General features: G+C 36.7%; 1 protein-coding gene across 5 annotated transcripts in view; it reads left to right on the top strand.

Annotated features, from left to right (window-relative positions):
* The window catches only part of col12a1a (collagen, type XII, alpha 1a), a 95,269-nt gene extending 71,834 nt beyond the window's left edge, over positions 1-23,435 (top strand). For 3 of the 5 annotated variants that reach the window (XM_067366756.1, XM_067366755.1, XM_067366752.1), the window contains 15 exons: positions 3,673-3,831; positions 4,094-4,171; positions 7,422-7,508; positions 7,954-8,007; positions 8,166-8,261; positions 9,343-9,396; positions 9,936-9,989; positions 10,223-10,276; positions 13,010-13,081; positions 13,285-13,320; positions 14,086-14,152; positions 14,233-14,415; positions 14,858-14,935; positions 18,455-18,625; positions 22,750-23,435. In XM_067366756.1, the coding sequence (XP_067222857.1) occupies positions 3,673-3,831; positions 4,094-4,171; positions 7,422-7,508; positions 7,954-8,007; positions 8,166-8,261; positions 9,343-9,396; positions 9,936-9,989; positions 10,223-10,276; positions 13,010-13,081; positions 13,285-13,320; positions 14,086-14,152; positions 14,233-14,415; positions 14,858-14,935; positions 18,455-18,625; positions 22,750-22,898 (1,392 nt within the window). In that variant the 3' untranslated portion in view covers positions 22,899-23,435. Of the gene's footprint in view, positions 1-3,672; positions 3,832-4,093; positions 4,172-7,421; positions 7,509-7,953; positions 8,008-8,165; positions 8,262-9,342; positions 9,397-9,935; positions 9,990-10,222; positions 10,277-13,009; positions 13,082-13,284; positions 13,321-14,085; positions 14,153-14,232; positions 14,416-14,857; positions 14,936-18,454; positions 18,626-21,854 lie in introns of all 5 variants that reach the window. The other 2 variants (XM_067366753.1, XM_067366754.1) reach the window with 2 other exon arrangements.
* The last annotated feature ends 224 nt before the right edge of the window (positions 23,436-23,659 follow it).

Below are 23,659 nucleotides of genomic sequence, written 5' to 3'. Positions count from 1 at the left end.
TGTGAAACCGGCTGTGATGTGAACATGTCCCAAGATTCCGCACTCAAACGTGGCGTCATCACGCATCAAGCTTTGTTTTGAATAAAAAATCTTACATATTGTACCTTTAATGGTTAAGCCCGGGACACAAACATCTCTGAACGCTGACATCAAAGAACTAGTGGTGAGGATAGCTAACTGTGTTGTCGCCTCTCATCAGCTGCGTCTTGGCCAAAAAGCTGCGCAAACATCTCTGAACGCTGATGAGATTATTAACGTTACTGTAGTATGAAGCAGTGTTGTGGGAGCTGAATGAGGCCGCTGGAGTGATTGCACACTCCTCACAAGCAGCGGAACTTTTGACACAGTCGCCAGTGCCGCTTCCGCTTTTGAACGCACCAAAAGGACTAAAGGCCGCTTTTGAACGCACCAAAAGGACTAAAGGCCGCTTTTGAACGCACCAAAAGGACTAAAGGCCACTGTCAACTAGCACATGCGTTCTGCCCTTGCAAGGAAATTAGTTCAACCAAAAATGAAAATTCTGTCATTAATTACTCACCCTCATGTTGTTCCAAACCTGCAAGACTTTTGTTCATCTTCAAAATCCTCAAATGAAGATCTTTTTGATGAAATCTGAGAGCTTTCTGTCCTTGGACAGCTATAAAACTACCACTTTGACCATCAAAAGTTCATAAAGAGATCACGAGAAAAAAACAATGAGGTTTGTTCTCGTGTGTTATGCAGCACTTCTGACCTCCTGAAGAGGTTTTTTTTCTCACGCGTCATTCAGGTTCGGTTGAGCTTCTGCTTATGTTCGCTGATCAATGTTTATATTTAAGTATAAAAGCCAAAATTAAATCTGTTCACCATAAAAAGTGATTGAGTCTCTTCACAAAATTTGGATTAAACCACTCAATACATATGGATTAGTTTTCTGATCACTTTATGACCTTTTTGAAGTGTCAAAGTTTCAATTGTGTAGGCTGTCTATGGAGCTGCCTGCTTAGGAACCCCACTCATGGGGGAGGCAGCTACAGTACAACTTGAGGGCCTAAGGGAGCTGCCTGCTTAAGGGACCTGCTCTCAGGGGGAGGCAGCTTTGACCTTAGTGCAGCTGCAGACACGCTCAAGTATTCACACTGGAAGCGTTTGCACAGCAGCGGCTCCAAGCTACATTTAAAGTGAGCATTTCTTTACAAACACAACTATAAATTTGTTTTTATAAGTTGGTCATTTATAAGCGTAATAGTCTTGAAAGTTTGTTAACATGGGGAGGTGTACAACATTCCCATGTAAACGTAAAAAATAAATAAATAAATAAATAAAAGCCTCATGTCATCCATTGCTGCACATGAATGAGGTAAGCTTTGTGTTTTACATCATCTGCTGCATGCATGTTTACAAGACGGCAATTTCGTCAAAAAAAGACTGCAAACTCGGGTTTGATTTGGATAGTGCAAGAGCCTAGCCAATATACCTGTCTGAGTAATAGGCTAACTAAATAAATGTTTATATATCATATTTTTTCTGGCTAGTTTACTTTTGTTTTTTAAAATACACCATACTTCCATCCAAACTGAATAAATAGTATAGTCAAATTCTTGTTAAAACTTATAAGACATGCTTATTCTGAGCAATTTGAGCATTTTTTGTGTGAAATCATATTTATTTTGTTCATCAGAAGTGTGCTTTCACTTTAATTAAGCATCAGCAGTGCAGCAAAAACAGACTTGGCACCGAAACCCCTGCTTCAGTGCTGCTCACGCGCTGCTCCTGCTGCCGGTGTGAATGCATCCGTTGGTTAATATACACCCCGAAAAAATATGCAGTGTGAAACCGGCCTAACATTCTACATCAGCAGGTATCAACAGTCCATTTTCCTCATTCAGAAAAACGGAAACGAAACTAGGACTGCAGATAATCAAACCATTATCAAAGCAGCACTTGGTTACCATTTTGAATATCGATCACGCTGATCACTTTCTTCACTCCAGTCGGCTCATGCTATATTTGTGCATTCGGTTGCTCATGTAAGATTAAAATTATAACAGCCTTCTATCTGTATCGTCTTGACTTCTTTGCTCGCTTTTATCACTTTCGCCTTTATTCTTGTGCACTGACTCATTCGCTCAGCTGAACAGCCAATCAGAGTTCTCACTTTCTCAGATGGCCCAATCGGCCCAAAAAAAAAAAAAAAAACTGATGGCGCCCAACTAGAGCAAATGGTGCACACTGAAAAACTAAGCTGACACTCAAAAAAGGCCCAACGTCCGTCCATCTGCTTGGTGTGTCCGGGGAATTGTAAACAAACAAGTTTTGTTTACATTCATTCTCAAGGTCTAGCAAATATGTGGAAAGCATTTCCTTAACCATTGAAGGTAAAGGAATATTGTGATAAATTTCGATATTGTATGATATGGCCATATTTTTGGGCGATATTATTTCCCAGCCCTAGTACTAAGGCAACATTTCAAATACATTTCAGTTTGCTGTCTGTGTTGTAGAGAGTATCAATACAGCTCTTAAGATTTTGGAAGATACAAAGTAAAATTTGAACATTTTTTGAAAAATAGTTTGAAACCACTTCCTTTCTAAAATGTGAATTCACTCATTGAATTCATAAGGTAAGAGGAAATGGTGGGAGAAGATGGCCAGCCAAACATGCAACTACGAAATGGAGGCAGATAGATATAATGAGAGTCTAACAGGACAGGGGGAAAGACTACAGCAGAGCAAAATGAAACCACATGGTGGGCATTTTCAGACACCCACAGTAGCCAGAATGGGAGGATTGGAAAAAGTGTGAATGCGAAGTACGTGGTACAAACGAGCGAGACAATAGCACTGTTATTTGGCCCTGACCGTTGACACACTTTCCCCTTTAGCAATAATTGTCTCTCTGCTTATAGTATTTGAATTGCTAGCTATTGATAGCATTGATTCTCAGCTTCCCACAAGTTTTTGAAAATACTATTTGGATAAGCTTCTGAAGAGCTGCAAACCCAATGCCTTCACTTCAGACCCCTTCTACTTGTGGGAAGACAAATCCTGGTTGCCAAAGATGTTGACGGTATTGTGGCAAGAAATTCAACCTTGCCTTTGGACTGCTGATCTACAAAGTATGAATATCAGATGTGTGTGCCAGTCAGACATTTTGACTGAAAAAAGGAGGAACGAGAGCATTAGACGGTCAGCCGCAGAATGACATAATAGCAACATGTGGTGACGCTACATAAAGAAAACGTTGTATTCCCCCGAAAAAAAAGGATGGAAAAAGCATTTCGGTGGTTGCATCTGCATGTAGAGTCTCAGAGTGTATTCAAAGGGGAAATTACAGTTGGTAAACCAGTTAATATTATCTGCTGACATGAAGATTCGTATTTGTGTTCGACAATTGGCATGTCTTTACATAATGAACTAATTAAACTCATTATAGTTGGACAGCAACTGTTATTGGAAGAATTGAGAGCGTAAATCTAAACATAGTTTACAAGCCGTAGGGTTAATGTTGTCATGGGAAAATGGTTTTGGAAAGGATGACTTTTGTGAATTTTTGTCAATCAGGAAGTTTTGTGAATGTCTCATGAAGATTTATCAACTAAGCCAAGATGTCTAGAGTACTGAGTAATGATTTAACCGATGGTTGGATTGCACTACTGAAGTATTTGCACTAATGCCTTTTTATTTTTGCAGCTTCACATTTCGATTTCACCAAAAAATGTCAAACTCAACATTGACTGCCAAGAGGTGGCTGAGAAAGAGATCAAAGCAGCCAACAACGTATCCACAGATGGCTATGAAGTCCTCGGAAAAATGGCAAAGTCTGGTGGTTCAAAGAAGCAGTCAGCCACAGTAAGTACAGATTGCTCATTCCCTTGGTTCATGCAGTAAACTATTATCCTATGAATCTACCCTGCCATTTCCTTTGTCCCCTCATACTCAGTCAATTGCACGTCCTCCCACCCATTCATGCCTGAATGGATTCAATTCTGTCTATATTTCTTTTCAACACATTGTTGGGTGCGTGTGGACATGTTTTTTCCCCCCCAAGTCCCGGCGCTCAATGTGAGCCATCTGTAACATCCCTTTGTGTTCCCAATTTTCTCTCCCTCAGTTCCAACTCCAGATGTTTGATATTGTCTGCAGTTTGGGCTGGACAAGTCGAGACAAATGTTGTGATATTCCAGCAATGGTAAGTAGGGATTGTGTATAGATTGTCATCTTGAGGGGTGGGCTTTCCGACTCTCTGAGTTTTTGTCTACTGTTTGGTCAATACGCTGATGGCTTTTAGTGAAAGCACACTTAATAGTGGTAACTGAGAAAGGGTCATTGAGTTTTGCACGTTTCCCCTAAACACAGCTGTCAAGCTTCTGAACAATTCAGGGTGGTGTTTCGATATGACTTCCTTTTTCACGCCGATTGCCCTTCTCTGTAATGTATCTTTGCGCAGTCCCCTTGCAGCAATTTGTCAGTGTCTTGCTGTTAAGCACTAAAAGGGCTCTCAGTTCAAAGGTTAATCTTCCTTAAAATCCAGCATAGAGAATTTTGTGGGTAACACATTAATGCATATTTCACATTATGTTACTGATGAGTAAAGTAATGCGTAACTCACATCAGACTATGCATTGATTGCAAATACAATTGAATGTCCATGCAATTAGTGAATTTAAATATACAGTATTTACTCAAAAGTGTCTCAACACTTGGAATTTGCTCACTTGACCATAATGAAAATAGCATTAAAGGGATAGTTCACCCAAAATGGAAAATTCTGTCATCTTTTACTCACAACTTATGTCTTTCCAAACCTGTAAGGGTTTCTGTCTTCCATGGAGCACGTGGATTTTTGTTTTCGGGTGAACCATTTCTTTAACTTTTGTCTTCACTGGAATTAAAGGGCTTAGCCAAACCCTTTCATTAGAAGGGAGTGTGCACATACTTTTGTCCATGGAGTGGATTTGAAGGGCAGGTGGATGTACACCATTGTGTTCCTCATGTGCAGCATTGTGTTTTATCTGTACTTACTTGACATAAACTATAAAAAGTGAAATTTTACAGAAAAAACAAACAAACAGCAAATGTGGTTGCCAGAACATAAAAATATGTTGGGAACATTTTAAAGCTTTACAGATTGAACTTAAATTTATGGTAAATAATGTGTATATTTAATTAACTGAAATTATGTTACTATACCAAATTACTAATAAAAACATGCGATAGAGAAAACCACATGAAGAATCAAAGTTCATAACAAGTAACTTTTGCACAAGCTGATGTAAATAATATATATATAGAAGATAAATATCAATCATAGTAACACATATGACACTAAAATAATGCAATAAACTAGGGCTGTACAATTAATCATATTTTCGATTTTTGCTTCCAACGATTATGAAAACAAGATAATCGAGGTAAAACGATTACTGTACATTCATTTAAGCTTTTTTAGTAAGTATCCTTGTAAATGCAGTCGGTTATGTCTTAAGTGTACACCGAGAAAGTGCAGTGTATTGCTGATCGTAAATTTGATAATTACCACTTCTGAAGTCGTGATTATGAGCTCTTCGCATTCATGTATCGAAATGAAAGGGTGTGCATGTGCAACTTTTACCTAGGAAACTCGTATTTTTTGTAATTCCCGAGACCTCGTGAAGGCAGCATAACAGTAGGCTTATACTGGGTCCGTGCAGCTCTTAAAGGGACAGCAACCAACATTAATGATTGCTGAAGTCATTGTTAATATAACAAGAAAAGACAAAGATAAAATCACTCACTGCTCTTGAATTAAGAACTTATTTTAGTTTTAAATAAGAAGTAGTCTATACAGTTGTGGATTACAGAATTATTGGCACCCTTGGTAAATATGATCAAAGATGACTGTAAAAATAAATCTGCATTGTTTATCCTTGTGATCTTTAATTCATAAAATTAGCAAAAATCTAACCTTTCATTGAAGAAAACGAATTGAAAGTGGGGGGAAATCATATTATGATTATAAATGTTTTCCTCCAAAACACGTTGGCCACAATTATTGGCACCCTTATATTCAATAGTTTTTGCAACTTCCTTTTGCCAAGATACCAGCTCTGACTCTCCTTCTATAATGCCTGATGAGTTTGGAGAGCACTTGACAAGAGATCAGAAACCATTCCTTCACGCAGAATCTCTCCAGATCCTTCAGATTCCAGCTCCATGTTGGTGCTTCTTCTCTTCAAAAAAAAAAAAACACATTTATTTCATAATGTGACTTTCAATTCTTTTCCTTCAATGAAAGGATAGAATTTTGCTAATTTTATGAATTTAAGATCAAAAGGATAAACAATGCAGATTTATTTTTACAGTCATCTTTGATCATATTTACCAAGGGTGCCAATAATTCTGAGCACAACTGTATTTAATGTATACAGTGGTTATTTTATATTTGATTAGTTTATTCAATTTCTGTTGGGTATCACTTAAATAAATACCACTGTTAGTACATCTGCTTTTTATGTCATTTGTATTCTGTTGTATTTTTTGTCTGCTTTGTTTGTAATTAGTTTCTTTCTTCTTATTTAATTGACTGTTTATTGTCTTCTGTAGCTGTTTTGAGGACTTTTTACTTACATGAATTAATCTAGTATTAGTTTTTGCTAAAGTATTGATAATTGTGAAATTTCACTGACATTTAAAATCACTCGTATCATGAAATAAGACTTTGATCATATCACCCACCAATAATCGTGTTAAATAATCATGATTTCAATATTGACCAAAATAATCGTGATTATGATTTTTGCCATAATCGAGCAGATGTACAATAAAACATACATTTAATAACATAAGATGGAACATAAAAGTGGATAAAAGTACATAACTGAAAAGAAAAGAAGAGCAATTCAAAATGTGGTCCTACTTTATATTAGGTGTCCTTAACTACTATGTACTATTGTGTTCATATTGTATTGCAAAACAGTGGGATATGGGTCAACAGTGTAATTATAAATTTAATTACAGAAATAATTGCAGATGCAAATGCATGTTATTTTTAAAAATATACATACAATGTTAAAACATGTATGTAGACAATACGTGCAGATGAATAATTTAAATGTTAGTACATAGTAGTTAAAAACACCTAATATAAAGCGGGACCCGACATGGTAATGAAAAACTATCAAACATGAAGTGAATTCGGGGAATTTCAGTTTACACTTTTTCTATTGTAAATGATCATCTTCTTCTTCACTCCCAAAAAGTGTACATTCAGCATGAAACGTCTCATTAGATCTATTAGTTTTTCACCATATATAGTAAGGCAAGGATTTTTCCATCAAAAAATGATCATTTTTAACAGTGCACATTATACCAGCTGTCTTTATGCTTTTTTATTTTTTTAAACTAGCTGTTTAGTGTTTAGCATTTTCAGCAGGATATGATTTATATCTCCATTTCTATAGAGAGATGAAGCCAAATGTCCTGCTCTTCCTCACTCCTGCACATGTGCTCAGGACAGCGTTGGTCCTCCAGGCCCAGCGGGCCCTCCGGTAAGATCATTAGAGTCCCCTGACATTTCTTCTGTCTCTGAAGTCATCATGCTACCGCTGCAAATCTCGCTTCTGATGATGAGGACAAAAAGGTCCAGAGTTCAGGGATGGTGGGATATTTTCCCCAAAGCCCCAGCACTGTAATTTCAGCCCTGCTCTTTACATTAAGCGCAGGAGTATGATTATGGGGCCTCTTCTCTCTACACCATTGTGCATGGATTGAACATCTGGGATTACCGATGGTTAACAGCACAGCGTGAGCTAATGACTAGTGAATTACTCATGGACTTTAAGGGATTCGCTTATAGGTCAGAAAGCATTGGGTAGGCCTCGGACGTGTGAACTTGGAAACATCACTGTCTTTGGAGCCGTTTGACAGTTAATCTTATAAAATAATGAATCCTTTTGAAATCCAGATTCTAAACATCATGCTTTGTTTTTTCAGGGTGGCCCTGGTACAAAAGGCCCACGAGGTGAGAGAGGAGAGTCTGGCCCCACGGTAAGATCATCCTTCTCCTAAAATGACCTGCTGATAAATGCATAATGGTCAGATACTGATGTAGATGTTGAACAGGTTCCTCCATCAGTGTCTCTCAGCACTTCTTCCTAGAGTGTTTAACTGGATAATTTAACAGGATTTGAATCCATTCATTCCAGGGTTCAATGGGCCCACGTGGGGAGCAGGGTCCACCAGGCCAGATGGGACCACCAGGCCCACAGGGCCCTAATGGACGGTCTATTCCTGGTGAACCAGTAAGTAAAACACAAAACTCTGCATTTGCAAAATATTGTTTTTCCCCTCATTGAACCTAATTACCTAATTGGTAACACTTTAGTTTAGGGTCCAATTCTCACTTTTAACTAGTTGCTTATTAGCATGCATATTACTAGGATATTGGCTGTTTATTAGTACTTATAAAGCACATATTAATGCCTTATTCTGCATGTCCATATTCTACATCCCTTAATCCTACCCAATACCTAAACTTAACTACCTTACTAACTATTACTAAGCAGTTATTAGGAGTTTATTGAGGCAAAATTTGTAGTTTATAGTGAAAATTGGACCCTAAACTAAAGTGTGACTGATCTTTCTTAAGATCTGAAACAGTGTTGTTATTGTTGATTAAAACTATTAAAAATTGTATTTGTTCTATGCAAAAAGGGCTTAAATGAAATTATAATATAATATAAAAATATAATATAATAATTTCATATAATATAATTAAAATATAAATATTAGAAAATAAAAGAAATTAAAAATAAAAGAAATGTTGCTTGGCTTGCCATCTAACTGAATAAAATAAAATAAAATAAAAGTACTAAAATAAAATAAAATATACAAATAAAATATTCCAAATAATACTAAAATAACACTGGTTTGAAAATTAGGAGAGGCTTACCTTTAAGAAAATATTTTTATTATATCTGTCAATTATATCTTTATATTTTTTTATCTCTGAAGGTCAAAATAAAAATAAGGTAATAACTTAAAATATTTGTATACATTGATTTGAATGTCAAATGAACTCATGTGGTTACAATTGCATTACATAAATGCATTACATTTATGTTATGTTCTGTTATACTGCCTTTTTTGTTTTTAAACAAGTTATGGGACACCCGTTTCTACTCTATTTGTGGAAAGTGTTTCTCTTTCTTGGGACATTAAAATCATGGGCCTGTCTGGCTACACTACTGTATAGTGTGGGTCTAATTTATGACTAAAAGCTTCGGACCCGTTTATTTAACACTCGCCTCCTCTCCCCTTCATCCATGTACAGCCGAGATGTAAATTCCATTCAATGTCATGCTTCATTTCTTCCATTTTTAGGGGCGGCCTGGACCTAAGGGAGACCCCGGTGACTCAGGTTTACCTGGACAGCGAGTAAGTGTTTTTTGATTTTGAGCGGCTTGTGAAATCTAGTAAATTGTGATGTACAGCAGCTGTGTTGAATTTTGAAAGGTTTCATAAACAGTGTTCAGGATATTTGATGTGTTTATCAGCTAAATGGCTTTATGATTGGTTTAAGAAAATTATACCACACATAACTTTACCTATTAAAACACTGAACAGTTGGCAGATACAACGCAAGTGCTCTTAAAGCACAGAGCTTAACACAGCAGAGCAGAGCGATCGCTAACACCATCATAACGTCATTTTATTTTTGACTTCCAAAAGAAATACACAGACAGAAACACAAATGTCTGTTCTTATTGCTACAGGATGAAGGCATTACTTTGCAAGAAATGTGTATTTATATGGTTGATTTGGGAAAAGCTTCCATCTCTTCCATGGAAAGGTTGAATTTAGTCATATCCTGACAATATTTGAAATTGCTCAGGTTTGATCCACGAACAGCTACGTCGTTGTTTGAAACAACCACTGTATGATGAATGACATTATGTATTTTTCCTTCTTCCAAGGGCCCTGTTGGTGCTCCAGGTCCGCTCGGCCCTGTTGGACCTTCTGGTGCTAGGGTAAGAAGTATTTGAAGTGCACCTTGAACTGGTTTGAAAGTTCATGTTTTCATTTTTAGCTTTTTTATCTGACTTGTTTTGTCAGATCAATTTAATCGGTTGTGTTAGGCCCATCCCAAGGGCGTGTTTGAACCTCTCCCAGAGGAACATCTTCTCCCAGATTGAATGAATCTTTGCTGATTCTATTAGCTGTGCATCTTGTTCAGTTCATGATGGCACATGTTTTTGTTCAGGGCCCGCCAGGAAACGAAGGCCCATCTGGACCAAGAGGTCCATCGGGACCAATGGTATGTAGTGTGGAAGCTTTCAAATATCTGATGAATGTGAGACTGTCATGTAGCCTGAGAAGTCAGCTGAAGTATGTGCCATACAGTGCGTGCACCAAATTACCTGTTCTTCCTTTTGTTAACTTAGTACTGTCCACATTTCTTTCACAAATACAGTGACCTACAAGGACATTTAACATAGTCACATAATTCCATTGGATTACATTTTTTTTTTTACATTTTTATCAATAATTTTACATTTTTAACAATCAATATGAATGCTTTATCATTTTGTCAATGTTAAAATAAGTCCCAGTTGATTTAAAATTTTGTAATATAATGCAAAGAAATGTATACTTTTTTTTTGTTTTTAATATTTATAAGCAGTAGCCCACCACACGTGCAAGAGTTTTCCCGAATATCAGCACATTTGCAAACATGATATTGATATTATAAAACAGTTCCATAAACAAGAAGTTATTATTAGGTGACTTACATTTAAGACTCACAATATTTCTTTTGCTCTATTTTGCAAACAAAATTAGTTCCAAATAAAATCAGAGAAATACAGTGATATTTCGTTACTGAATAAATCCACATTTTTAAACAAATTAGTCTAATTAATGGATCAACGAATCAGTCATGAAGACATTCATTTGCTTTGTCCCTGAATGAATCAGTCATTTTGAATGAATCGTTTGTCTGAATGATTCAATGACTCACTCGTTAAGACAATGGGCCCTATTTTAATGCACATCTAAGTGCATTTAGGGCATGTCCGAATCCACTTTTGCTAGTTTAAGGACGGGAAAAATTGTTGCCTCATCCGGCGCATGGTCTAAAAGGGTTGTCCCTATTCTCTTAATTAGTCATGGATGGTTTTGGGTGTAACGTGCTGTCTCATCTCCCATTTCCTTTAAAAACCAGTTGCATTCATGCCACAGCGGATTCGCTATTTACATGGTGGAATTTGCAAGCGGAAAAACTGAAAGCTTCTCTAGTGAGGAAACGGATCTGCTCGTGTGCGAGACCATCTACGGGAAAAGCCGGATTCCACCAAAGCATTTTTATCTTTATGCACACAATAATAATCTTTTACAATGTAATCCTTTTTTTATATACATACATATACATATATATATATATATATATATATATATATTTGGCATGTTTGTGTGCTGCTGCGCGTCCCTGTGTGTGTAATAAGAAGAGTGTGCACACACTCTGCACCCGCATATAGGCGCATATTACCAAAGTCCCTTTAAGACAAGTCATTTCACTCGGCGGCCATCTTTGAAACGCCTCTCGGGCATCCTGGGCATCATGCCCTATCTCTTTGAATGGGGAAACATCAAATTCTCCAAAACTGTTCGCCAACCTTATGATTAAATTTCATATTTGAAATCACCAATGAAATCTAACAACAACTGGCTCATAAATTTAGTTTCTAAACTCTCGAATCATGACAAAAAAACTGTATTTTTCAGGCTGGATCAAGCTAATGCACATGCACAGACCTAAATGCAGACCTCTTCGGAGGCGCGCGTCTGACTGTTTATATAAAAACCAGTGATTCTAACAACCACTGAAGTGACGCGAAGACTTTACCAGTCGGCGATTGGCTCTTATTTAGAAGGCGGGACTTATTCCGCCATATTGCGCTTTACACTTTCTCTCATTCAAAACAATACAAGTGACACGTCTTGTGTTATTCTATAGTCTTTGATATTACTAACGCGCTCTTTAAATAACAAAACAGATATTGCGCCATTGACTTTAGACCAGGTTTCAGTTGGGCAATGGCACAGTCTATTTCAGTTGCCTCAAAATAGTAACGTGCCAACAATGCGCCTGAACACACCTCGTTTTCAGACCAGCACGCCCATGGGTACACAAATGGGCGCAAATGTATTTGCTATTTAAACAATGTGGCTCAGGATGTGAAAATGATAACTGCGTCGGGCTGAAACTAGCAAAAAACACTTGCCGCCGCATTGCGCCGGGTGTATGATAGGACCCACTGATTTTCCGCCACCTACTGGCAGTTTTAGTTTCAAATTTAAAAATATATTTCAATTTAGCTGAGGGGCTGAGAGAGTGACGAAGATTGAATGCTGTTTTTGTTTTCAGTTATAATTGTAACTGGTTAAAGAGATAGCATCCATTTATAAATAAACTATTAAGAGTGAAATATGAGATAACATTGTTAAGTATAACAGAGTTAATAAAGTAATTGCAGTCACAATGTATACAATTTACAAAAATCAATTTTACACTGTACTTTTTTGGAGTAACACTTTATTTTACAGTGTCCTTGTTACACACACTACATGTACTTACTGTAGTAATAACAGTAATTTATGTAAGTACAAGCAACTGACCCTAAACCAAACCCTAACCGTAACCCTATACTAAGTATGTGTAGTTAATCAATATTACTCAGTGCTAGTGTTATTACACTATAACAGTGTCAGCTTAAAATAAAGTGTAATCCTTTTTGAAACCACTGTAATTATTATCCAGTATGAGGCTTTTACCTCAACTTTCCCAGCTCTCATGTCTAATTAGTCATGTACACTGTTTATTTGAGGTCATCTTGATGCTGGTTCTCTGTGTTAGTGATTGTGAATAAGGTGGTATTTTGAGTTCAGGTTGTTTATCAGAAAATGTTGTTAAATATTTAAATATATAAATTTATTTAAATAATTAAATATATTGTATATAAGTAATTTATACTGAGATCCATATTTTTAGGGACCACCGGGATCACCTGGAATGCCAGGAAACACAGGAAAACCAGGAAAAAATGGAGACACTGGCCTCCCTGTATGTACATGTTCAAATGGCTCATATTAAATATAATTTACTTGATTTAAAGTTATTTATATAAATTCAATAATCAAAAAATAACAAATGAATAAATGTGCTAGTGAATATAACTAAACCTATGGTGACTAACTACAGACCTGTTATAGGTGATATTGATTTGAATGATTTCTGACTCCTCTTTTCTCATCTGTCAATCACAGGGACCTGTTGGGATGAAAGGAGAGAAGGGTGAAAGGGTAGGTGTCACTTTCATACACTTCATCACAGGAATGCCTCAGTACATTTAAAATATACTAACTCCAAATGCAATACTGAATAACACTCTACAGTTAAATGTATAATCAAGTGCTTTATATGTGCTTTAGTCAAAACATCAAAATAAGCATGACTTTAAGGTAAAACTTTTCATTTGACATTATTACAAAGTGCACATTTTAAAAGTACACTTAAGTGTGTTAAGAAACATGAAAGTGTACTTTGTTTAAAGTATTAGTTCACCCCAAAATGAAAATTCTGTCATTAATTTCTCACCCTCATGCTGTTCCACACCTGTTCATCTTTGAAACACAAATGAAGATATTTTTGATGAAATCTGAGAGATGTCTGTCCCTCCATAGACTGACTTAGACTAACTTTGACACTTCAAAAAGTTCATAAAGAGATCGTAAAACTAATCCATATCAATCAAGTGGTTTAGTCCAAATTTTCTGGAGACACGATCGCTTTTTATGATGAACAGATTTAATTTACATTTTATTTGCATATAAACCTTAAACAGTGAACATAAACAGATGCTCAACCGAATGCTCAAACGTGCTTCTTAACCAATGAGGTTCATTCTCGTGTGTTACGCAGCACGTCTGAGCCTCTGGAAGAGGTTTGTTCACAAGAGCACATTCAAGACACTTATGAGCATTTCTTTTTCGCAAGCTTTTGCATGAGAGAGCACAACTCACATTTTCTTCATAAAATGTAAAAGTTACATATGCTCTGTTTTCCAGGGAGATACGGCGTCACAGAATATGATGCGCTCTGTAGCAAGACAAGTTTGCGAACAACTAGTCAGCAGTAAGCCGCCTCAGCATTCTTTACGAATATGCCAATGGTTTTGTTCGTGTTAAAAATGAAAATGTTTGATTTGCTTCTAGGACAAATGAGCAGAATCGATATGATGATGAACCAGATCCCTAGTAACTACAGGAGCAATAGCCCCGGTCCTTCTGGTCCTCCAGGCCCACCTGGCAACCAGGGACCCCGTGGAGAGCCAGGTCAGACCGGACCCAACGGGTTCCCAGGAAATCCAGGTTTGCCAGGGTCTCCGGGAGAAAGAGGTACGCACTTGCGTCACATTGGAAGACATCTTTTTATAGATGACAAAATAAAGCGTTCAGACTTTGGATTGGTGGATTAAAAAATTGACCAGAATATCATAGAGACTTGAGGGTCGGAAGCCACAAATCACTTAGCCATACCATAATAGCAACACCCTGACAACCACCCTAGCATTGTGGTGCCAAGGTTTGCACACGCAAACACCACTGACATTTTCTCCAAAAGTGTAAACAGCAAAGTAGATCATTGAATTTTAATTCAAATTATTTTTTTTTCCAACTAAAATTAGCCTAAAAAAATGAAATAAATCTTTGATGCACATGATTGTAATAGATTGTCTACCATTTTTTCCTTAAAATCATCCAGATGTATATACATTACTGCCAATTAGTCACATATGGTTTGCATTTTTTTTTTATGCATTTCCCCTTAACATCCTAGGATTGCCGGGAGAGAAGGGTGAAAGAGGAAGTCCAGGCATTGGCACTCGAGGACAGAGAGGATTACCTGGACCTCCTGGTATGTCTTCATGCAACCTAACGCTACCTCATTTTAACCGCTCCATTTCACTGCTAATTATATCCAGAGTTTGTGTGCACACTTGTCTTTTCAAGGCTTTCAGATACAGCCTATCCAAAACGTTCTGATTAATGGAACCAGTTCTAATGATCGTTAACATGTATTTAACAACTGTGATTTCTATGTTGAGTAATTTTTATATCACAATGTTTATCATTCTGAGAGTATTTAGGCATGATAGATGAACATGATGATGAATCATTAAGAAATGAATGGTCTGTTATGCAACTGCTGGTATTAGTTTTTCCAAACGATCAGGAACAACTTTTTCCCCCTGGATTGTTAGGATAGGTTGGCTCAAAAGTGTGCTAACCCCTCATCAAAACTGTGTTATGACAGTTGGGATTAAGAGAACTTTAAGAGTTTGAAAAGGATGTCAGCAGAAAGTGTTCGCCACAGTGGGCTTGTAGCAGAATTCAGACAAATCATTTTTGAGTCTCAGATATAAAAATAATTAGGGTATTTCTCTGTCCTGTGCTGTTTATGTGTGCTCTTAGCCTCTTCACAGATCATAGGTAGAATGGAGAATCAGAGAAGTTAAGAAAGGTGCCCTAGAATCAAAATTTGATTTTACCTCGGCATAGTTAAATAACAAGAGTTCAGTACATGGAAAAGACGTACATTGAGTTTCAAACCCCATTGCTTCCTCCTTCTTATATAAATCTCATTCGTTTAAAAGACTTCCGGAAAACACGCGGATCTCAACATTACACTGACTGTTACGTAACAGTCGGGATCATTAATATGTACGCCCCAATATTTGCATATGCCAGCTCATGATTGAGGCATTAGACAAGGAAAGGCAGTATTAATGTCTGGATCTGTGCACAGACAAGGTAAGCAAGCAAGAACAATAGTGAAAAATGGCAGATGGAGCAACAATAACTGACATGATTCATGATAACATGATATTTTTAGTGATATTTGTAAATTGTCTTTCTAAATGTTTCATTAGCATGTTGCTAATGTACTGTTAAATGTGGTTAAAGTTACCATTGTTTATTACTGTATTCACGGAGACAAGAGCTGTCGCTATTTTCATTTTTAAACACTTGCAGTCTGTATAATTCATAAACACAACTTCATTCTTTATAAATCTCTCCAACAGTGTAGCAATAGCCGTTAGCCACAGAGTACAGCCTCAAACTCATACAGAATCAAACGTAAACATCAAAATAAATACTTTACTCACATAATTCGAAGCATGCATGACGAACATCTTGTAAAGATCCATTTGAGGGTTATATTAGCTGTGTGAACTTTGTAAATGCACTGTATTATAGTCGAGAGCTCGTGTGGCAGGGAGCACGCAAATTAAAGGGGCGGCGCGCTGCCAAAAACAGTGTATAGTTAATGATGCCCCAAAAAATACACTTAAAAAAAATAATTAAAAAAAATCTATGGGGTATTTTGAGCTGAAACTTCAGACACATTCAGGGGACACCTTAGTCTTATATTACATCTTGTGAAAAAGCATTCTTGGGCACCTTTAAGATAATTTCCAAGAAGTTTGTAAGAATCTTCATAAGTGCAATTATTGAAAAAATCTTAAAGGCCTCAATATACTTCAAGCGAAATTGAAAAACGAACTGGTGTGGCATCATTTCGAACAAAATCAGGCCAAATGAGTTTCGTTTGGAATTAGTTTCAGGAGCTTGAAACAACTTGCCAAACTTTCCGGAAAAATTGGCTCTGGCTGGTAAACACCTTTGAACTCCCATTGGTCCGTGGCAATGATCAATGATGTAATAGGTGGGTGTAGCTCTGGTGCTCCGCCTTTGACATGGAAATTCTCCGGTTAATTTCTTCTGTTCAGTCCGTCGAGGTCAGACGTCCGCGAGTAAAAACATGTACAATCTGGAGATCTGCTTAATAGTACAAATTAAAGGGTTAGTTCACCCAAAAATGAAATTTCTGTCATTAAATACTCAATGTCTTTAGTACCTTTCTGGACCTCAAAAGGTGCACTGACATTGCTGCCTCTGTGTGGATCAGATACCCTCGGATTTCATCAAAAAATATCTTAATTTGTGTTCCAAAGACATGAGGTTGAGTACTTAATGACAGAAACTTCGAACTAAAGTTGTAATTCTAATTGAAAGAGATACTGATGCTGTTTTTTCATGTTTAATACTGTACAGCTGCTTGCTTTTAAACAGTTTATTGTATAAAGTGCTATATAAATAAATGTGTTGTGACTTGACTGGAGCATACATATCCACATCTATGATCAGATGCTTTCTTAGCTGCTGTTTTCTCACCGCTGTCATTTTTATAGTGTGTTTATTTTGTTACTGAGAGGAAACGGACAGCTTATATTTACATATTCATCTGAAGGCCACTCTCAGCAGTGTGGGTGGTGTCGCAATGTTTTTTGCTGATCACTTGTTTTTGCGGGGAAGAGCGGAAAAGATCTTCGCTGAGTGTATATTAGGGCCTTAAGAAGTTCTCAAGTATTTCATTCTTTTTTTTTTCTTAAGAATAAAATGTCTGCCGTTGGTGTTATCTGATTGTTTGGTAGTTCTTGCTGAAGACTTGCACTTCATTTTTTAATGCATTGTGTATTTTAAATAGATACTGAGCCGCTGTCCTGACAATCAGCACACTTGTTTCCTGTTGGCTTATTTTGTGAATCTATAGTCAAAAAATTGTTATAACTGTTCAGTTAAAATCTGAAATGATCTCATAAATTGACTGGTAGTGAATTCAATAAGAATTGTCCCATGCAGAATTTATAACAATAATAATCAGCAGCAACCTTATAAACACACAAGCCTGGAAATAATTTCAGTAAACAAGGCTTTCGTTATCAAGAGGCACAGCTGGCCAAAATGGTAGTTTCCATGCTGAGCCATGATCAGAAAGTGATCCAGTTATTATTAGAGGGAATTTGTACAGACATGTTTGGTGTTTTGAGCTCAGTCACTCTCAATACAGTCATCCCAGTGCAACACAAAGGGTCTGAATGAATTATTAGCTCTATGGTAACTACAACAACACTACACTCTCTCCAGGGGACACGTTTAATTGCTATCCAGCATTTGCAGGAGCGATCCTCTCGGAGAAAACTCTAAAGAAGTCTCCCTCGTGGAAACAGTGCCAAGAGCTCTCTGTGAATGAAATACACTGCCATCGTATACGTACAGTAGGAGGAAGCTTGCGGTGACTCACTGTTTGTAGTTTGACTTGTGTTTTCTGTGGAGGCTTTATTGGCAACACATGTGCTGACATCAGAGTGCATAAGAGCGAGAGTCAAGGGACAGCATTCCAGTTCGGTTTATACCGTCTAGACAGAAAAGGGTTGGGGGGGCAGAACTTACCCCTTCTTCCTTTTAATTAAGCAGTCAAAATATTTAAATTACAGTACTTGAAATCAGTTTTCCCCTTCGACATCCAGCGAAAACCTAGAGGCGAAGTAAAGGACACTTTTTTACACCTCCTCTGCTTGCTTTTTTCCAGGGCCACCAGGGCAGTCTCAGGTTGGGCCCCCTGGTCCCTCAGGCTCAGCTGGGCCCCGTGGCCCACCAGGGCGGCAGGGTGGGCCTGGAGTCGGAGGACCGCCTGGACCTCCAGGGTACTGTGACTCCTCCCAGTGTATCGGCATGCCTTACAATGGACAAGGTTACCCAGGTAAGTACGCTTGATTGAAAAGCTCTGTTCCAAAACCTAGTGAGCTCTTGTCAAGGTGTGTTTACCTTCTGAACGAAACGCAACTGACTTGTGATTTGAACTGTCTTCATAGGCAATGACACAAATAGCATTGCTTCCATTGGAATTTAACATTAGCATGTTGCAACACTACTCTAATAAGCATTATAATATAAAGCATACACAAATATTGGTTAAATCAGTAAACCCAAACCAAATTTTTTTGGTTAGCTTTACTTTTCATTTTGCTGAAATTTTGGGTAAGACGGGAGATATCCCCCTGAAATCAAAGTTTTTTTAGCTTTAGTATGAATATGTTAGCCCTAAGGTTATGAATAAGCTGGTGTGTTCCAAAACAATGACACATTTCACATTTAGGAGATATAAGCATTCAAAACTTAGTGTCTCACTTCCGCTAAAATGGATCACGGATTTCCATGACATCACCGCGCACTCATCAAATCTTCTGTCCAATCAAATGCTCTCTAGAATCTGAAGTCCCGCCCCCTCCTACATTATAAACAGACACTGAAGCTGTGGCTGAAATCGAAAGTGAGGGGATTAGGAGGAGAAACTGTTAGAGATTAGAAGGAAACTGAGGCTTTACTGAGCTCAACAGCTCTGGCAAAGCTGTGATATAAACAAAACGCTATTGACTATTTTAAAAAAGGAGCGAGGCTGTTCGATATGGCTGTCTTCCTGTTTCAGTGGAAATTACATCAACACATTGAATAATGCTGTGTGTTCCAAGACACTTCAGTGGACCTTTAAGAACAATGTGCAATTTGTAATATATTTAGATATACAGTAACTAGTTATTAAGAGAAATAAATGGAAATATTTGCTAATTTTGTTCTCAAAGCGCAGAATTTAAAATTATTCAGAGGCTATACTAAATTAACTATTGTATTTCAAATTGTGTTTTGACAATTGAGTTGAATAATTGAAAAACCACTGACAGACAAAGCAGAATCCCAGTAAAAGAGATTCATCTGAAATGTAAATTTATTATATGACTTATATATAAGCTTATGAATATATACATATTTAATTGCCCATATTTTAATTGAAGATATAGCAACACTCTGAATTCATTAGGGATGCACTGTAATTAATTTTTTTACCTAAACAGAGAAACCTGAATGAAACTTTTCAATTAGCTGAAAACTGAAACCGAAAATAAAGTTTCTTTAATAATCAATTTCCTAATCACATTTATTTAATAATAAACATTTAAATACAAATATATAAACTTTTAAATTGCACATTAGATTTTTAAAATTATATAATTATGTTTCTATTCAAATTAATTTATTTTTAATTTAAATAGTGGCTGTAATAAAAACGTGTTTTCATAAAACATTTATTCAAACATACATCAAATAATAAAGACAACAGGTTAAGTACAACATAATGAATATGTAATATGAGAGCATCAAACATGAATTTTGTTATAAAACTTAAAGACTTTGTAAAAATAACAAAGCACAAAACTCACTACAATTTATTGGATGGGAGACGCTACAAATAATGTTTAGTGACGTTTTGTTCTTACATCTGTCAAAACGTGCCATCAGACAAGCTCTAATTAAACGTCACCATTTCACTCGATGATTGTGAAACAGAATTGTTTCGGATGAAACTGAAAATTCCTTTTGAGTTGTTGAAATTTCAGTGCATTGAGAACAGCAAAGGTGTCTGAAATTAATAATTGAAAATAACCCCATGAATTACAATAAGTATTACATTCAAAAATATAACACTAGTGACATCATGCCATTTCTGTCCCATCTTACCCCAAAGGTCTAATTTATGACTTCATAAATCCACACATAGACACAAAAACACTGATATTCAACCTAATGCATTTTCGCAGATCACCATTTTCCATAAACACAAAATTAGATAATTTAACCTAATGAGGTCAAATGATTAGTTCACTTTCAAAAAAAAATGTTTCCTGATAATTTACTCAACCCCATGTCATCCAAAGATGTTCATGTCTTTCTTTCTTCGGTCGAAAAGAAATGAAGGTTTTTGATGAAAACATTCCAGGATTATTCTCCTTATAGTGGACTTCAATGGAGCCCAAACGGTTGAAGGTCAAAATTACAGTTTCAGTGCAGCTTCAAAAGGCTTTAAATGATACCAGACGAGGAATAAGGATCTTATCTAGCAAAACGATCGCTCATTTTCAAAAAAAATTTGAAATGTATATGCTTTATATAAACAAATGATCGCCTTGCACATGCTTCCGCCAAAACCACACTTCCATATTCTTCAAAAATCTTACGGTGTATGTCCTACACCTTCCCTATTCTACTTACAGAAAAAAAATGGAACTGGCGCCTCGTTTGTTCCGTAAATTGAATAAGGAAGGTGTAGGACATACAGCTAAAGCTTTTTGAAGAATGCGGAAAGCGGAATTACGTGCAAGATGATAATTTGTGTTTATAAAGCATATACAGTTGTATTTTTTCAGAAAATGACCGATGGTTTCTCTAGATAAGACCCTTATTCCTTGTCTGGTATCGTTTAAAGCCCTTTGAAGCTGCAGTGAAACTGTAATTTTGACCTTCATCCGTTTGGAGGCCATTGAAATCCACTATAAGGAGAATAATCCTGGAATGTTTTCATCAGAAACCTTCATTTCTTTTTGACTGATCTTGAATGACATAGGGGTGAGTAAATTATCAGGAAAATTTTATTTGAAAGTGGACTAATCCTTTAATAGGTGCAGGTCCACCGTTCAGATGACTGCGGTAACCTCGGGATAAACATAGAGACTAATATTAGCGTAGATGCTAACGATGTAACAAGTACAACGCATGTTATAAGTGTTTCTAGTTCCAGTTGACCTAATTTATGCAGATAATATAATACTGTGTTATGTGTATGCCAGGTTAAAAAGATGTGTTTTTAGTCTAGATTTAAACTGACAAAGTGTGTCTGCTTCCTAAACAAGGTTAGGATAACTGTTCCAGAGTTAATATTCAAATGAAATGCCAAAATTAAGAAGAGCATAACGCAGCTCACTGGGGTTTGGAACAGAGCTCAAGAGTAAGCGACTAATGATATGATCGCTATGTGTTTGCTTATAACAATATAGCTAATCAATAAAGAACTGCATGTTAAGCGTTTGTTTTTTTTACACTTGAAGGTAGTTGTTTTGCCACTGAGGTGAACTAACCCAATCTTTAACCCATTTCAGGTTATGCGTAGTATGCTATCTAGACTGCCTGATCCCTTACCTGACGTGTCAGAGAGATTAGCACTCACTCACGAGCTAATAAGGATAACCACCATGGATATGATTGCTGAATATTTGCTGGCCAACTCTAAAAAAAAACAAAAAAAAACAAAAAAAAAACAATCAAACCAAAGAAAGGACTGGACTGCCACTAACACCAGCTGAGCGCTACTATATCATACTGGAGCCAGTGATGGTTACGTACCCGTGGCCTGTTTGCATCTAGAGCAGCAAGAGAGAGCTTCGTTTTGCTGAGGACGCATGTAAAACTACTAACATTGAGCGTTTATGTTAACAGTGTTCAACAGCAGTTGCTCTTTGTGAGGGTAAAATGACTGTAAATAAACTAATTGTGCCTTGTAAATGTTAATCGATGACACAGTGGGCTAAAGTTAACAGCAGTCATCAAGCTTGCACCTGACAACTTGCTTCTTGCTGACCGCTGACGTTTCATTTTTTTACCTTTGATGATACGTGTAGGCAACGCTCAGGTTACAAATGTAGTGTGTGCCATTAGTATATGCAACCATGAAGTTGTTTTTTTTTTTTTTTTTTTTTATATATATATATATATATTGTGATTTATAGAATTGTATGATACCTCACAGAGATCAGCAAATTTCCACAAATGCATTCTTTTTATACATGTATGTTAGAGTAGTTATAGTATAGAAGAAAAATCCAACGCAAAGTTGTGGACAACTGCCGAATGGGTTTAGTGTTTGGTTAATATAGAAGCTTTTTATATATAATTTTGTTTTTATTATTATTGTTAACACTATGTATAAATGAAGAGTTGAAATGACATGTTGGAACCCAAAAGCACATGCTCAGCTGGCCAAATAATATCTCCAAGCAGGCCCCTACCAGCCAGAACCTGAAACCTACGTAGTGCCCATTCCAGCCCAGCCGTCGGAAGATATCGAGACTCAGTCACCAGGTTTACGATACCAGCGTGGAAAAAGATCGCTATCAAGACAGGAAGCTGAAAGAATAAAAACATAAAGTGAAAGTGTATCTTCTGTACTGTCAAAAACTGCATTTAAATCCAGATCATTTAACACAGAGGCTCTCATTTCCTCGTAAGAAACCTGTGTGCTTGCCGACGGTTCAACAATGTGTCTTTGCTTGTAACATAACTGCATTTTGTATTTGTTCAGTAAAATGTCCTATAAACTTGCACATTGGAAAGTTTGCAAAGTGTAAACGTGCTTGCTGCGGTGCAATGTGTTGTTCTTTATCTCTCTCAAGGAAAACGGTTCAACTTCCCTTGATTCTTAAACCTGGCTTTTGTTTTGTTATCCTAAACCGAATATTTATCTGTTGTATACCAACTCACTCCACAAGAGGAATTGCATGCCTGTGTTGTATATTTAGTAAGGACGTTTACAATCAGAATATAGTTGTTTTTTTCCAGTGATATCAGTTGAAATGCAGTTGGAATTTGTTGCAAGTCTATGGACATAGAATGGCTTTTTTTCATGTCTGAATTGCACATTGTGAATTCCACAGCCTTATTTTCTTATTTATTTCTGAATCAGAAGAGGCATTTTTCAATAAAACTACTGAAAATGTTTAATTCTTGTTGTGATTTGTTCTCTCATTTTTAGATTGCATTTAAAAAAAAAAAAAAAAAGGAATTCACTTCCTGAGTTTGAATTGAGGTAGCAAACATTGTGATAGAAATGTGAATTAAAATGGAATGAAATTCAAGATAACAGCTGAAAGCGTAACTTTCAATAATCCAATTCATTTTTACACGTGAA

This window comes from Chanodichthys erythropterus, chromosome 18 (assembly GCF_024489055.1).
Source record: "Chanodichthys erythropterus isolate Z2021 chromosome 18, ASM2448905v1, whole genome shotgun sequence".
Taxonomy (NCBI): domain Eukaryota; kingdom Metazoa; phylum Chordata; class Actinopteri; order Cypriniformes; family Xenocyprididae; genus Chanodichthys; species Chanodichthys erythropterus.
This window is presented reverse-complemented; position numbering and strand designations above follow the sequence as displayed.